This window comes from Eurosta solidaginis, chromosome 1 (assembly GCF_040869045.1).
Source record: "Eurosta solidaginis isolate ZX-2024a chromosome 1, ASM4086904v1, whole genome shotgun sequence".
In the NCBI taxonomy this organism is placed as follows: Eukaryota; Metazoa; Arthropoda; class Insecta; order Diptera; family Tephritidae; genus Eurosta; species Eurosta solidaginis.
Genome location: NC_090319.1, coordinates 5,507,383 through 5,521,722, shown reverse-complemented (window position 1 = coordinate 5,521,722; position 14,340 = coordinate 5,507,383). Strand labels below are relative to the sequence as shown.

Sequence of the window (14,340 nt, the reverse complement as noted above, 5' to 3'; positions counted from 1 at the left end):
ATCGAGTAAATGCCTAAGTGACGGCTCTTATTATATTTATCCTCTTTGCTACAACATCCAACATCAGCTATGATCGTAAATATCTTAAATAAAATACCACACGGTACGGGATGTTGAAGACATATCCAGGTACATATGTCAAAATAGTTTCACTTACCTGGGGTACAAATAGTTCACAACCTTTGTATTGTCTAATGGTATAATTTGTATTTTCTGGGAAGCCGATGGTGGAGAAAATGTTGGGGACATCTTTTGTTAGGAGCAGTATTTACAATATCTTTTGTATAAATAAAAAAAATTTTATATATTTTTTCTAACTTCATGATTGAAAAAATGTGTGCACGTGCAAAAAAAAAGATTTTCAATGAAAAGGAAAATTTTAACAAGTATAAAATTTATTGTTCTGTCAACAAAGATAGTCGGAAAGTATTCAGAAAGCTGATTGAAAAATTATTATAAATTTTTGATCACCTAAAGTAAACACATTTGATTAAAATATGATTCCAAAATGTGATTGAAAAACAATATTCAGTTTTTGATCATGAAAAGTATTCATATTTGATTATTTCTTTTGTTCAATTGTATGAGAACTCATTATTTAGTCAGAAAGAGTAATCAAATTGTATTGATATGTAGGGAAATTCAAAATTTAATCACCTAAATGCTGAGTGGATAAGGCTTTAGTTCTCGCATTTGTATGCGTGTTCTTTATGTGAATTTATCATTTTTATATAGAAATCCACTCAGCATTTAGGTGGTTAAATTTTGAATTTCCCTACATATCAATACAATTTGATTACTCTTGCTGACTAAAAATGAGTTATCATACAACTGAACATAAGAAATAATCAAATATGAATACTTTTGATGACCAAAAACTGAATATAGTTTTTCAATCACATTTTGGAATCATATTTTAATCAAATGCGTTTGATTTAGGTGATCAAAAATGTTTAATCATTTTTCATTCAGCTTTCTGAATCCCTCTGACTATCTTTGTTGACTGAATAATGAATATGAAATACTTGTTAAAATTTTACTTTTCATTAAAGATCTTATTTTGTGTATATTTAAATTTTTTTTTATTATTTATACAAAAGATATTCTTCAATATAAGAAATAATGTAAATACTGCTCGTAACAGAAAATGTCCCCAACTATTTCTCCACCTTCGGCTTCCCAGAAAATACAAATCCAATCTTTAGAAAATACAAAGGTTGTGAACTATTTGAACCATGTAAGTGAAGCTCTCTTGACATATGTACCTGGATATGGCTTCAACATCCCGTACCATATCATATTTTAAGATGTTGGCGATCATATGTAGCTGATGTTGGATGTTGTAGTCGCAGGTGTATATCGGTCAAGTTTGTTTGCGAGGAACCTATGGTGCATAATAAGTAATCGTATTCGAAAATCATTAAAAAATCTCAACCAAAACGATTGAAATATGTTCACGAATATGATCAGAAAATGACTGTGAAAAGATATTACTCTAAAACAATTCAAAGTTCAATTTTACAATTATATCAATTATGAATGAAAAGCGTTCCGAAATATGAATCTAAATAATTATTCAAGAATAACTAACCACATTTAGGGTACATTTTTCTCCCTACGATATATTAATTTACGAATAGAAAATACTTTTAAATTTGAACGTTTTTAATCATATTTTATTATTTTTTGATAAAAATGTTCAAAAAATGTTGGGAAGTGGGTGTAGTAATCAATCGATTTTGTGATTCTTGTCCATAGCGTTTTATTTTGAACAGGAAGGAAGGGTGGATATTAAATTTCATTACAACATCTTCGACCGTTCTTGCAGTCGATTCAAAGATCTTCAAATGGTTCGAGCGGCCTAAGTAAGCGTTGCACCGCGCGTTTTCCAAAATAGTTTAAACGGTTTTTAAGTCAACTTACGAAGTTGACCATATAACATTTTAGCATTGTATATTTGAATACTGAGTTATCGTTAATCCGCTGTCGTTAAATATTGAACTATCACTGAATTATATTGCATATGCGACTTATATGAAGAACTAGTATGTTATAAACGTGTGATGATGACCCCTCGGACAAATAGGCTGACGGATAGACCGATGAATGGATGAGCAATGCTAACATTAACTTTTTTTTTTTGGTTTGAGACTACTGATTTTTTTTGGTTGATAGGATATCAAAAAAATCGCTAGGAGCTACCACCGATCAAGTCGATAGTGGCAAGCGAAAATATCGGATTTTTTTTTCGTGAAGTTTCCCACTTCAAAATGCCTCTCTGGATCCGCCCATGCAAAAACCCCACCACAAAACAGTACTGCCTGATCTCTCCGGTTTTTCGCCTCGCGAAACCTGACATTGTCACTGAATAAATCATTGGCGACCTTATTTACAACATGGGCACGGAAAATTTCGACCATATCGGACATCCTCGTCAACGGCATAACGCTACCGACTGCCTTATACCCAAAAATACTGGTTGTGGCGGTCGATCAGGATCTACATTTTGGTGAGCATGCAACCGCAATTGTACCTAAAATCCATATCCATAATAAAATCCTCAAATCTCTTATCGGCAGCACTTGGGGTAAAGACAAGGAGACGCTCATTGTCACTTACAAATTGGCCGCCCGCTTGCATGCTATGCGTCCTCAATATGGTCGTCAAGCCTAAAGGTTACTCACTGGAAGAAAATACAGGCCTGCCAAAACACTGCTCCCAGAATCGCTAAGGGCTGTCTTCTTATGTCCCCAGAACACCACCTACACAGTGAAGTGGGAGTACTCCCCATTAGGAAGAGAAATGAAATGCTGAAGACAGTTTCTGTTCAATACCCAGAAACCTGGGCATTGAAGAAGCCCCACCTCCCAGGGGCTTAAGAAGTCATCTCCGCATGCAAGGAAATGAAAATAGTCCATTGTAAATGAGAAAGCGTCAGATGTAAATGCGAAAGCAAATTATGGAAATGATAATAGCCAGGTCTAAATAAGAAAGCGTTAACTAAATATGCGAAAACGCCATTTTTTCGGCGCGATAGCAGTGTCGTCCATCGACCGACTTGTGGCATGAGTGCATGTGTTGCTTCAGTAGGGTCACTTCGTCAGCGATCGGAGGAGTAGACGAACGATTTAAACCACCTAGTTTTTGTGGGCCAAGCATTCGAGAATCGATTCAGCGTTAGCTGATACTTAAAATGGCCAAACGGGAGTGCTACATTTAGCACTGTGCTCGCTTTTGCTGATCCCCATCCAGACTCTCTGGGGAAAAGTAAAAAAAGTAGGTGCAGGGACAGATGACCATACCTTTGACAACCGTATGATGTATGTAGAGCAACACCTCTTATATTTATGTAGATGAGTCGGTGTATGGAGCGAAGAAATCAGCAACTGAACTGAGACTGCAGGAGAGCATTCCAGCAGTCAACGTCGTTGCATAGAAATGCTCTCTCACTCCAAGATAGGTCAGTCGAAACATAGGCTTTTTCCCATCAAGTGTTATTAGCATTTCCATGTGACGCTTTCGCATTTACACTTGACTCTTCTTATTTACAACTGACTATCCTCAATTACAATTGACGCATTCGAATTTTCAATTGACGATTTCTCATTTATATGTGACTATTCTCATATCCATAAACCGCTTGGCATTGACAATTGACGCTTTCTCATTTACAATGGGAAATGCTGTAGTACAAAAACTCAAAATCTATAAAAAGATTTAATTTTACGGGAACAAATTTGTTGGTTTATTTTTAATAATTAAAAAACGTTAAATAATACAAAATTTTTTTTTAAGAGATGTTTTTCAATGTTTAGTTTTGAAACTTTTGTTCAATATCCCATTTTCCTCGGCAAAAATTTGGCTTTCAAGCATAATTTGTTCGATAGATTTAGCATTGCTGAAAACTTTGATATTGAGGCAAACTTTATCAATTTACCCCATAGTGCGCTGTAGAGATGAGTCGCTAGTATCGACATCTCACAAATCACACAGAATCTTGCGCATGGCGTATGTAAACATTAGATCGGCTGTTTTTTATGACGTCTGAATTGCCTCTTTTCATTTAGCTCTTTTTTTTCTCGCTCTTTTTTTATTCGCTCAAGAGTCAAGTATGACGTTTTTTCGCAGAACAAAGCAATTTTGAACTCGTGAATGCAATCTGGGTAGGTGATTGGTGTGGACCACAAATCACACACACAAGATTGCGCATTGCGCATGTAAACAAAAGATCAGCTGTTTTTTATGGGCAATTTTTACGTCATTTTCCTTTAGCTCTTGTTTTTTTCTCTCTTTCTTTCACTTGCTCAAGCAGTCAAGCGTGTCGTAGATGCGCAGAACGAAGCAATTTTGAACTCGTACTAGCAGACCTGGCAGACGTTGTTCTGCCCTAAATTTGGCCTATATGCATTTTTTAATAAGCTTTTTCCGTCTAATTCTGCCCTCCCCCACCCATCTTCACTTTTTCCTGATCCTTTTATTCACTCCTCCTTCCGTCTTTTTCGCTTCATCTATATCCATATTCGTCTCATTATATTTCTTTCTCAGTATCCTTCTACTTCTCTCTTTTCTCTTCTCTCACCTTCTTCTCATTCTTCTTCATCCCTTATTGCCTGTCCCAGAGGGTGGTATGTATTCTAATCCGAGTACCAGTCCGTCCCTGGTTAACTTCCCGGAAAAAAGGATCGTAAATACTAATATAGGCAAATTTATATACCAAATTTTCAAATTTTGAATTTTTTCTAAAAAAAAATCATAACTCAAGAATGGCTAAACCGATCTGGGATTTCAAAATCAACTAACCATCATCTCTCCTCTCTGTATCTTTCTTAAAAATTTCATGGCAATCTTTCTATCCGTTCTCGAGTTATGGAGTGACAATCAAAATGTACACTTCTTTTTATATATATAGATTGCCTTTTCTTCAATTGTTTATTCACCAATTGAGGACGTGCAAATGTTGGCTAGTACTTTTTTATGCAAGCCTTTTATATGGCACATTGGCAACACTTATTTAGAACGATGACAATTTTCGGAACAGAGATGTTGAAATATTTGTAATTTGGTTTTTTTATTATTAAATTTTTAGGAAAATTTCAATATGAATACTTTTCCAGTTAACTTTTTCGTACTTTATTGTCATTTAAATATGGAAAAAGCTGGTCGTCACGGACAATAATTAAATTTTTGCGTTGGTATTTTGAAGTGGTTTTAAATAAATACAACCATGTGATATTTGAGAGGGTTTTGTGCATGTACGATATTTTTCATAATTGATTGGTACTAGAAAAGTGTGTGCACACTCAGCAAAGGCTGAATTCATTTGAATGCTTATTCTGTGTTGAAAAATTTTTGTGTTTCATTCAATTACTGCATTCTTTCTTCGAATGAGTGAAGGAGTGCATTCTTTTTTAACACGCTTTTATTAGCTTGGCCTGTATGTAACGGAATCTTTGAGCTTAATTTTCACCGGTTTATAGAAGTCTGATTAATTTGAAACTTTGCATACGTATCAAGGACCGATGACAATGCCTTAATGTGATGGTGTGGTGACATTCAACGGCCATAAGGTCAATTGACCTTATTACCAATTTGAATGAACATATGTTTGATTGAAACTTTGCACATGTATCAAGGCTAGATAACAATGCATTAAGGTGATGGTGCGGTGACATAAGGTCAACGGCCATAAGGTCAATTGGCCATATTACCACTTTGAATGGCCATAAGTTTGATTGAAACTTTGTACACGTATCAAGGCTCGATGACAATGCATTAATGTGATGGTGTGGTGACATAAGGTCAACGGCCATAAGGTCAATTGGCCTTATTACCAATTTGAATGGCCATATGTTTGATTGAAACTTTGCACATGTATCAAGGCTCGATAACAATGTATTAATGTGATGGTGTGGTGACATAAGGTCAACGGCCATAAGGTCAATTGGCCTTATTACCAATTTGAATGGCCATACGTTTGATTGAAACTTTGCACATGTATCAAGGCTCGATAACAATGCATTAATGTGATGGTGCGGTGACATAAGGTCAACGGCCATAAGGTCAATTGGCCATATTACCACTTTGAATGGCCATAAGTTTGATTGAAACTTTGCATACGTATCAAGGACCGATGACAATGCATTAATGTGATGGAGTGGTGACATAAGGTCAACGGCCATAAGGTCAATTGGCCTTATTACCACTTTGAATGGCCATAAGTTTGATTGAAACTTTGCACACGTACCAAGGCTCGATGACAATGCAATAATGTGATGGTGGGGTGACATACGGTTAACGGCATTAAGGTCAATTGAACTTGTGACCACCCCAAATGGCCATAGATTTGAAACCTTGCACATAATGCGAAAAACGCATTCCTTTATTAATGATAGGAGTGGATGCATGCCACATCTACGAAAGAGCATACTGGAGCCCTTTTTAACACGCTTTTATTAGCTTAGCCTGTATCTATCTGTGTATCTATGTATCCATGTATGTATGTAATGGAATCTGGAGTGGAGCCGAGAGCCCCGGTAATGCAGAGCTCCGAACTCCGTTGCACCTTTTGAAGCATTTTAGGATAGGTGCTTTTAGCTAGTGCAGGCCACCAGACCAAGGCACCATAAAGAAGAATAGGGCTCACAATGGCTGTGTAAATCCAGTAGGTCACCTTAGGGGAGAATCCCCAGGAGGTGCCAATTGCCCTCTTGCAGGTGAACAGCTCTGCTGCTGCCTTCTTGGATCGCTCTACTATATGGTACTCCATAATAGCTTCCTATCCAGAATGACTCCCAAATACTTGACTTGATCGCAAAGCGCTAAGAACGTACCCCCAATTCTTGGCGATTTAAGATTTGGTACTTTGTACATCCTCGTGAAGAGGACAATCTCGGTTTTATCCGGGTTGACTTCCAAACCTGTGGCGGGTTGTACTCCTGGAGCAGCTACAGGATGTCAGCTGGGTCCGTTGGCGTCACTGGAAACCAGGCTCTAGCCCTTGATCATGAGGGGATATCACGCGCCTCCACTACCTTGAGGCGCGCCCGGATATACCACCCCTATCAGCGTGACGGCGGCCCTATAGAGGTTTACCGACCTGGCGTCGACACAGGCAATTAGCTTAACATTGCCATGGAACCACCCTGAATCGGTGTAAGATGGCGGTGGATCAGGGTTGTCTTTCTTAACCTTAACGGCCACCGTAGCGAACGCGGCCTCGATCCACTTCCGCTGTTGTTCCGGGATCCTGCCATCTTCGCTGCTCTCGTCTATAATGCCAATGGTCTGCCGACCCTTGGTAATTGCGGTGAAAGACCGCGTCCAGCCTCCCTGCGTCTTGGCCCCTTTGGCGCTGGCGTTTCGAGGTTTCATCACTATCGACTAAAACTTTTAAAATTACTTGAACTAAAAAATTAAAAATAAATAATAGTTTAAAAAAACTAAAAAAACACGCTTTTGTAGCTAACCGAACTAAAAAATAGAAAATAACTTTCAATTGAAAAGAGTTTATATAACAGTAGTAGAAAGTCAAACAATCATTTATAGTTAATCACCTCAAAATAAAATTATAATAAAATTTAAGTTATTAACAGAATAATTTAATTCACAATAAAAAGCGTGGGGTGCTTGATATTGAATGTTACAATCATTCTATTAGCAACTATCTGAGAGGAAAGAAATGAAATATAGTCAAATGCACCCCACGCTTTTTAATCTGAATTAAATTATTCTGTTAATAACTTAAATTTTATTATAATTTTATATTGAGGTGATTAACTATAAATGATTGTTTAAACTTCTACTACTGTCATATAAACTCTTTTTAATAGAAAATTATTTTCTATTTTTTAGTTCGGTTAGCTATAAAAGCGTGTTTTTTTTAGTTTTTTTTAAACTATTATTTTTTCCACTACTGAATGAAGAATGGGTTAACTTTTAAGCCACATTCCTTAGCAAGGAATGAATGAATGAAGAGAAAGCATTCTTAAATCAATGATTTAAAATTTCAAATGATTGCACAGTTTTTCAGCTCTGACAAGTAGGATATGTAGCAGCACGCACATACACAGCCACGCTCACCTGACAAAATGCTTGTTCTTGTTCGTTTTTTTTGTGGGTGCAATTTGGCACTATTGTACTTCTTAGGTCCAAGAAAAGTGTAGTAGCTGCTAACGAAAACTTCATAAAATTTTTATCGTAAAATTACAAAGAAATATCCTTATTTACTTTCAATCGAGCACTTAATTACATCTCTCTTTAAATTCCATATGTTTTGGATAATTTTAATTAACAAATTGTGATACTTTATTACCGGGGCGATTGCTAGGTTAGGTTAGGTTGAACTGGCCGGTCCATGAGGACCTCACATAGACTGATTGAGTCCGTAGTGTTATCAGAAGTTTGTTTTAACGACCAAACTGAAAAACCCTATCAAAAACCAGGACCTATGTTATAAAATAACTCCGTCCTCTTGGTAACTACTAGAAGCTTGCTAGGACTTAAGCCACTTGCTGCTTCTAGATCTGACAGCTGTATCACTCCTAATAGCTGGAGTCTTAGCCTGTCAAATGCAGGGCACGACCACAGAACGTGCTCGATCGTTTCCTCCTCCAACCCGCACTTCCTACATCTGATATCACTGACCAAGCCTAATTTAAAGGCATGTGACGCCAGAAGGCAGTGTCCAGTCAGAATACCCGTCATGAGTCTACAGTCCTCTCTTTTTAATGATAGAAGAAACTTTGTTAGTCTAATGTTGTAAGACCTACACATAATCTTCGACACTTTACAGCCCCGCGCTTGAACCCACGCCTTTTCCGCTTGGTCGATCATGTGCACCTCTCGCCTTCGCTTAATCTCGCCCAGTATAATTGGGACGTCTACGGAACAAGCTTCAAGGGATGCACCCTTTTTAGCTAGTTCGTCCGCTTTTTCATTCCCATCTATTACCATATGCCCTGGGACCCAATATAGATGTATGCTTCTCCCTGTCCCGATTCCCTCCAGAGACTGCTTACACTCTAACACGCATTTAGATGTTGTGCTATGCGAGATTATTGCCGTAATTGCTGCTTGACTGTCAATATAAAAGTTAACACGGTTGCAGCTTAATGCGGCAGTTATACTCACGAACGTACGTACCAAAAACGTGTCAGCTGACACGACCTATCTTATGAGTGTGCAATGTAAACGAAAACTCACCGACGTGCAACGCCCGTAAGTACGTAGCCCGGAACGTAGAAATCAAAACAATTTTGATTTTTTCCGTAAGAACGTGTCAGCTGTTCGCTCTCTCACTAGACAGAGTTGCCTAGTAAACTTTTGTGCGCAGTTTCATGCAAAAACACCTAATTAAATTTTAAAAAATTGTGAAAATAATTATGTAAAGTGCAGATTATAAATATGTAATCTATTTATATTTATTTAATATTAATTCCAGCCTTTTACAACATCAAAAATTAAATTGGAAAAAGTTGATGTTTGCATAAGCATGCATGTAATGATCGCTCTCTCACAAGACAGAGTTGCCTATTAAACATTTTGTGTGCTATGTTTGGACCAATTGCGGTTATTATACAAAAAGGCCTAATGATTGTTTAAAATTTTGTTGAATTATCCTAAAATTATTATATGAAATTGGAGGTTACAAATAAATGAACTAGAAATTCTTATTCAGTATTTGTTTCTACCATTTGCACAATGAAAAATTGTAATTACAAAAAGTTGATGTTTGCATAAGCATGCATGCAAACTGATCAATGGCAACAGTGCTTTGCTGTAAACAATACACACACAAATATGTTATGGACATGTACACAGACGCACACATTGATTCCTACGGGCTTGGAGGTTCGGTCAACCGTGTTTCGTACGACAAACGTCCGTACGTACGGCACACGTCGGTGGGTAAAGGGCGAATTAATGGTGACTTATAACCATAAAGCCATAACCAAATAAATAAGCTGATCGAACCTACCTTATGGAAAGGAATGTAATCGATTAATTGTGCCATACCATAACGCTAACGACATAGCCAATCAATTGGTTTTTGGTTCCTCGCCATATCCATAACCTAAAAATATTTGAGTTGGTGAATTTAATATCTTTTTGTAGATTTTCTTCATTGGTTTGGATACGTTATGACTTAAGAGATTTATTTTTTGTGGAATATGTTTGTAATTTTTTGCGTTTTCTTAATTTTTATGAATTTTTCACGATTTTTAGGTTAAGGCACCATTAATCGATCACATTGAGATGGTTATGGATATGGGTAAGGTTACGACTATGGCGTTAGGGTTAAGGAAGTTTAATTTGGCTTTAACTGCCGCTTAATTGTCGCTTAAGGGTGCTTCCACACTTTGCAAGGGAAATTATTTTTCGAACTTATTGGCACTTTTCTAACATTTTTCACTGTTAAAAACTGCACTTTAACAAATTAGTATGACACAATATATGTTAGCAAGTATTTTTCTTCTATAATGAGAATGTTTATAACAGTGCTTCGCGAAATTTTGTAAGTGAATGGGCAAGAGGAAATATGGAAATGGCTCGGCCATTAACGATTAGAAGTCGAGTACATCACAAATCACACACAGAGATTGTGCATTCACGAGTTTAAAATTGCTTCGTTCTGCGCATCTACGTCACAATTTACTGCTTCAGCGAATGAAAGAAAGAGAGAAAAAAACAAGAGCTGAAGGAAAATGACGTAAAAATTGCCTATAAAAAACAGCTGAACTAATGCTTACATGCGCAATGCGCCACCTTCTATAATTCCATCATGGAGTACATAAATGAAGATAATCTTGTTGTGCGTAAACTTGTTGTGGTGGGGACCACGCTAGAGGACGGGCGCCATGTGCAATCGATTCCTTCGTAAGTATGGACGGACGAGTGTTACGTGCTAAATATGTTTAGGTTGTTCCCTTTCCGCCCGGAAAATTAAGGACACAGTTGTTTGTCTGAGAAACAATGAATTCGATATTTTCAATTATAAGCCTGGTAACGTTTTACAAGACGGTGCACCACCTCATCTTTATCAAAAATTATCAAAAGACGCGTCTCGACCTCCGTTTTTAGAATCCGGAAGCTAAAATATAAATTTTTATTTCTGTCAAAAGATGTAAGAAAAAAATCGGTTCAAATTTTCATGTGGTTGTTGTTTTTTGCCACACACTAATGCAGAAAGGTGTTCTGGGCGCATTTAGTTTTGATCCCCAAACCGGTGTCGGACCCACCCAGCATTGTGGATAAAACCTGTGTGATATCTTATCCGTTAAATGCCTGACAGGATGCTGCTTTTAAGCGTTTTGACAGGGTGTTCAATATGGCGGCGCACTGGGCCGGCTATCTTCAGCGGGTGATAGAAAGAGATACAGAATGAGACAGCGATAGTCAATAAAAAATCAAGTGATCCCATATATGTCATACTTCTATATCACTACTACTGAACTGTGCAGCCTGTCAAACATTACAGTACAGATATACAACGAGAGGAGACAAAATCTCAAGGCTGTCGTTAAATTTTTGTAAAAAAGGGGGCGTAAATATATGTAGATTTCAACAAGCCGTCTTGCTTCTATCAATATTGTACATTAGGCTATTTCGTGCTCCAAATGAAAAAGTAAGCTTTTGTTTTCCATTAGTATTATAAAATTTTTATTGTTTTAAGAACCCTGCAGAATAGCATTCCCGATTTGTGCTAAGTGCGCAGATATAGGTATATAAATGAGCCCTTAGTGACCAAAAAGCGACAAAAAAAGCAAATAATGCCAACTGACAACTACGTATTTCTCACGAAAAAGAGTATATTAAAAAAAATTTACAAACTTGATATAATTTCAACACCAATAGCAGCCAGCCCAGTACTCATATTTTGTTTACTTCATCAAAAATTTACTCATTAAAAAACTCAAAATAAGTAAAATTTTGAAAACTCGTTTGTTCAAGCTAATTCACTTTAAATTATTTTTGAAAACGTTTAAAGAAATGCTTGTTGGGATGCATGTATAAGTATATTTTTATACATGTATATTTGAATTTTTTTCATTTCAAAAATATGAATTCTTCGCCTTGTTTTTTTTCCTATTTATGTAAATAATATACTTTGTATGGATGCAGCCCATGTTTAAATAATAGATAAATACATCAAGCCTTTTATTGTATTTGTTGGCCTTTTCATTGTTTAATCGACTAAACTGAGATTTTATAACAATTAGTATGCAGAAGTTGGGTAAAGGGGATAGTGACCCGTTGTGATCCCTTTAATACTTTTTTTACACACGCTATTACAATTCACTAACACTAACAAAGCCCGCGCATGCGCAGAACGAATATTAGCAGCACTAAGGCGATACTATCATCTCTAAGCCGATGCTAAGCAGTGACTTGATGCACATCAATAATTCAATCATTATGTCTACATATATGTACATACACGCAGCAGAGAACCAACGCACAAACACATGCATATATCTTATCTGAGTTGCTCACAAGAGAGGGCAATAATTTGTGCAAGTATTACTCACGAAGTTGTGGCTGGTGATTTTGTAGCTGATAACTAACTAGTAAGTTCTGGAATGGAAAAGCCTAGAAGTATGCAACGAGAAATCAAAAAGTATAAAAGGCGCGACAGTAGAGGTGCAAAAAGTCAGTTTCATTTAAGCTATCAATCAGTTTGATTTAAGCAATATATTAGCTGCGGAGTATGTGTTACTGTGAAGTACTTTAATAAAGGCCATTTTGCATTATTAAATAGTGGAGTTATTTATTCAACAGTTTAGCGATTCGAACGTTAGCAGAAGGGCAAATAAGAGGATTTGCAGTAAATTCGTTACAATACATTTACACAGTTTCAGCAAATAATGATTGACAGAAAATTTGCACATTAGGAAGATAGGAAGGTATTGATATAGAAGTATTATATATATGAGTTATCCATTCTATTTGTAATTTTGACCTTTATGCAGAAGTTTTCACACTTGTCTTATCCACAATGCCACCCAGGGTTATTTTTTAAAAAACCGGCCGAAGACCGCCACGCAGAAAGGTGTTCTGTGCAAAAAAACTATAGATCGGGCCCCATATTTCGAACCCTCTCGGGATCATTTTACGGTTTTTTATAAATAACTTTCGACAGAAATAAAATTTTTGATTTCCGCTTTCGGATTCTTAAAACGGAGGGTGATACACGTCTTTTGATACCACCTTTGATAATTTTTAATAAAATTAGGTGGTGCACCGTCATGTAAAACGTTACCATATACCTTAAAAAATACTTTTGAGTACCTTTTGAATTAACTTTGCTGTAAGAAAATATACGAGAATCCTCAATCCGACGCATATCCTGTTGTGTTATGATAAAGCATTCATTGCCAAATACTATAGGCACTAAATATATTTCATTATGTATTATTTATAGTTAAAATTATCAAAATAAATACAATTACCATGTACAGGCATTTGAGTCTGTTCAGCCACTTGCACCACCTTTCGTATTGTTGGATCTGAATTCATTGTTCCGTTTTAGTTAGAAAATTAAAAGCCAGATTTATTCAATCCAAATCAATCGCTTCATAAAATTTTGAATTTCCGCGATGTCTACCCTTCGTCCTTATGAAGATATTTTTTTGTTTGTTTTTAATTTAAATTTTTGAAAAGCATCGAAATGCAAATTTGAGCAGATAAAAAGTGTGTGAAGTTTCTATTTGGTTTCTGATTGATTTTCCTATAACCACTTGATTATATTGTATTCACTTTTTTTGAAATTTGTTCATTGTTATACCAATCCATGGCGGAACGATACAAGGTGGCAGCATGGCACAGTTGATTATACGCTTTTTTTTATTTGATTTGATACATCAACTTCCGACACAGTACGATTTTGACATTTGTCCATCGAATTTACAAAAACAAAGTACATGGAATTTTTATTTATGTTTGTAGGTATGTCACCAGGCTGCCACCTTGCATCGTTCCGCCATGTACCAATCTTTTATTGAATTGACGAGAAAATTTCTATTGCCTATTGCAATAAAATTAAAAAAAAAACTTTTTCAAAAATAAGCTTTTATTATTGGTTAATAAAATTAACTAAAAGTAAACAATAAATTGACTCTAAAGAAATATAACACTTTATAAGTTCATTGTAACCTTTAACGATAATTAGGCTTTTACGTCTGCGACAAAAAAATTCTATATTATAAATAATTATACATTTTTAACATTAAAACTTTACATCTAAATTATTAAATCTTACAGTTTATATCACAGTCCTAATTGTTCTAATAAAAGCGTGTTACATTGCGATAGCAAGAAAAGGAGATCCTAAATGTTCTTAAT

At 36.1% G+C, this 14,340-nt stretch overlaps 1 protein-coding gene across 2 annotated transcripts in view; it reads right to left on the bottom strand.

The window, feature by feature from the left end:
* The window catches only part of Mst89B, a 43,276-nt gene extending 29,566 nt beyond the window's left edge, over nucleotides 1-13,710 (bottom strand). Inside the window, exons 1-2 of one of the 2 annotated variants that reach the window (XM_067778157.1) lie at nucleotides 13,449-13,710; nucleotides 13,288-13,389 (exon numbers count right to left, since the gene is read on the bottom strand). In XM_067778157.1, the coding sequence (XP_067634258.1) occupies nucleotides 13,288-13,389; nucleotides 13,449-13,515 (169 nt within the window). In that variant the 5' untranslated portion in view covers nucleotides 13,516-13,710. The remainder of the gene's footprint in view (nucleotides 1-13,287; nucleotides 13,390-13,448) is intronic. The other variant, XM_067778165.1, reaches the window with a different exon arrangement.
* Nucleotides 13,711-14,340: the final 630 nt, after the last annotated feature.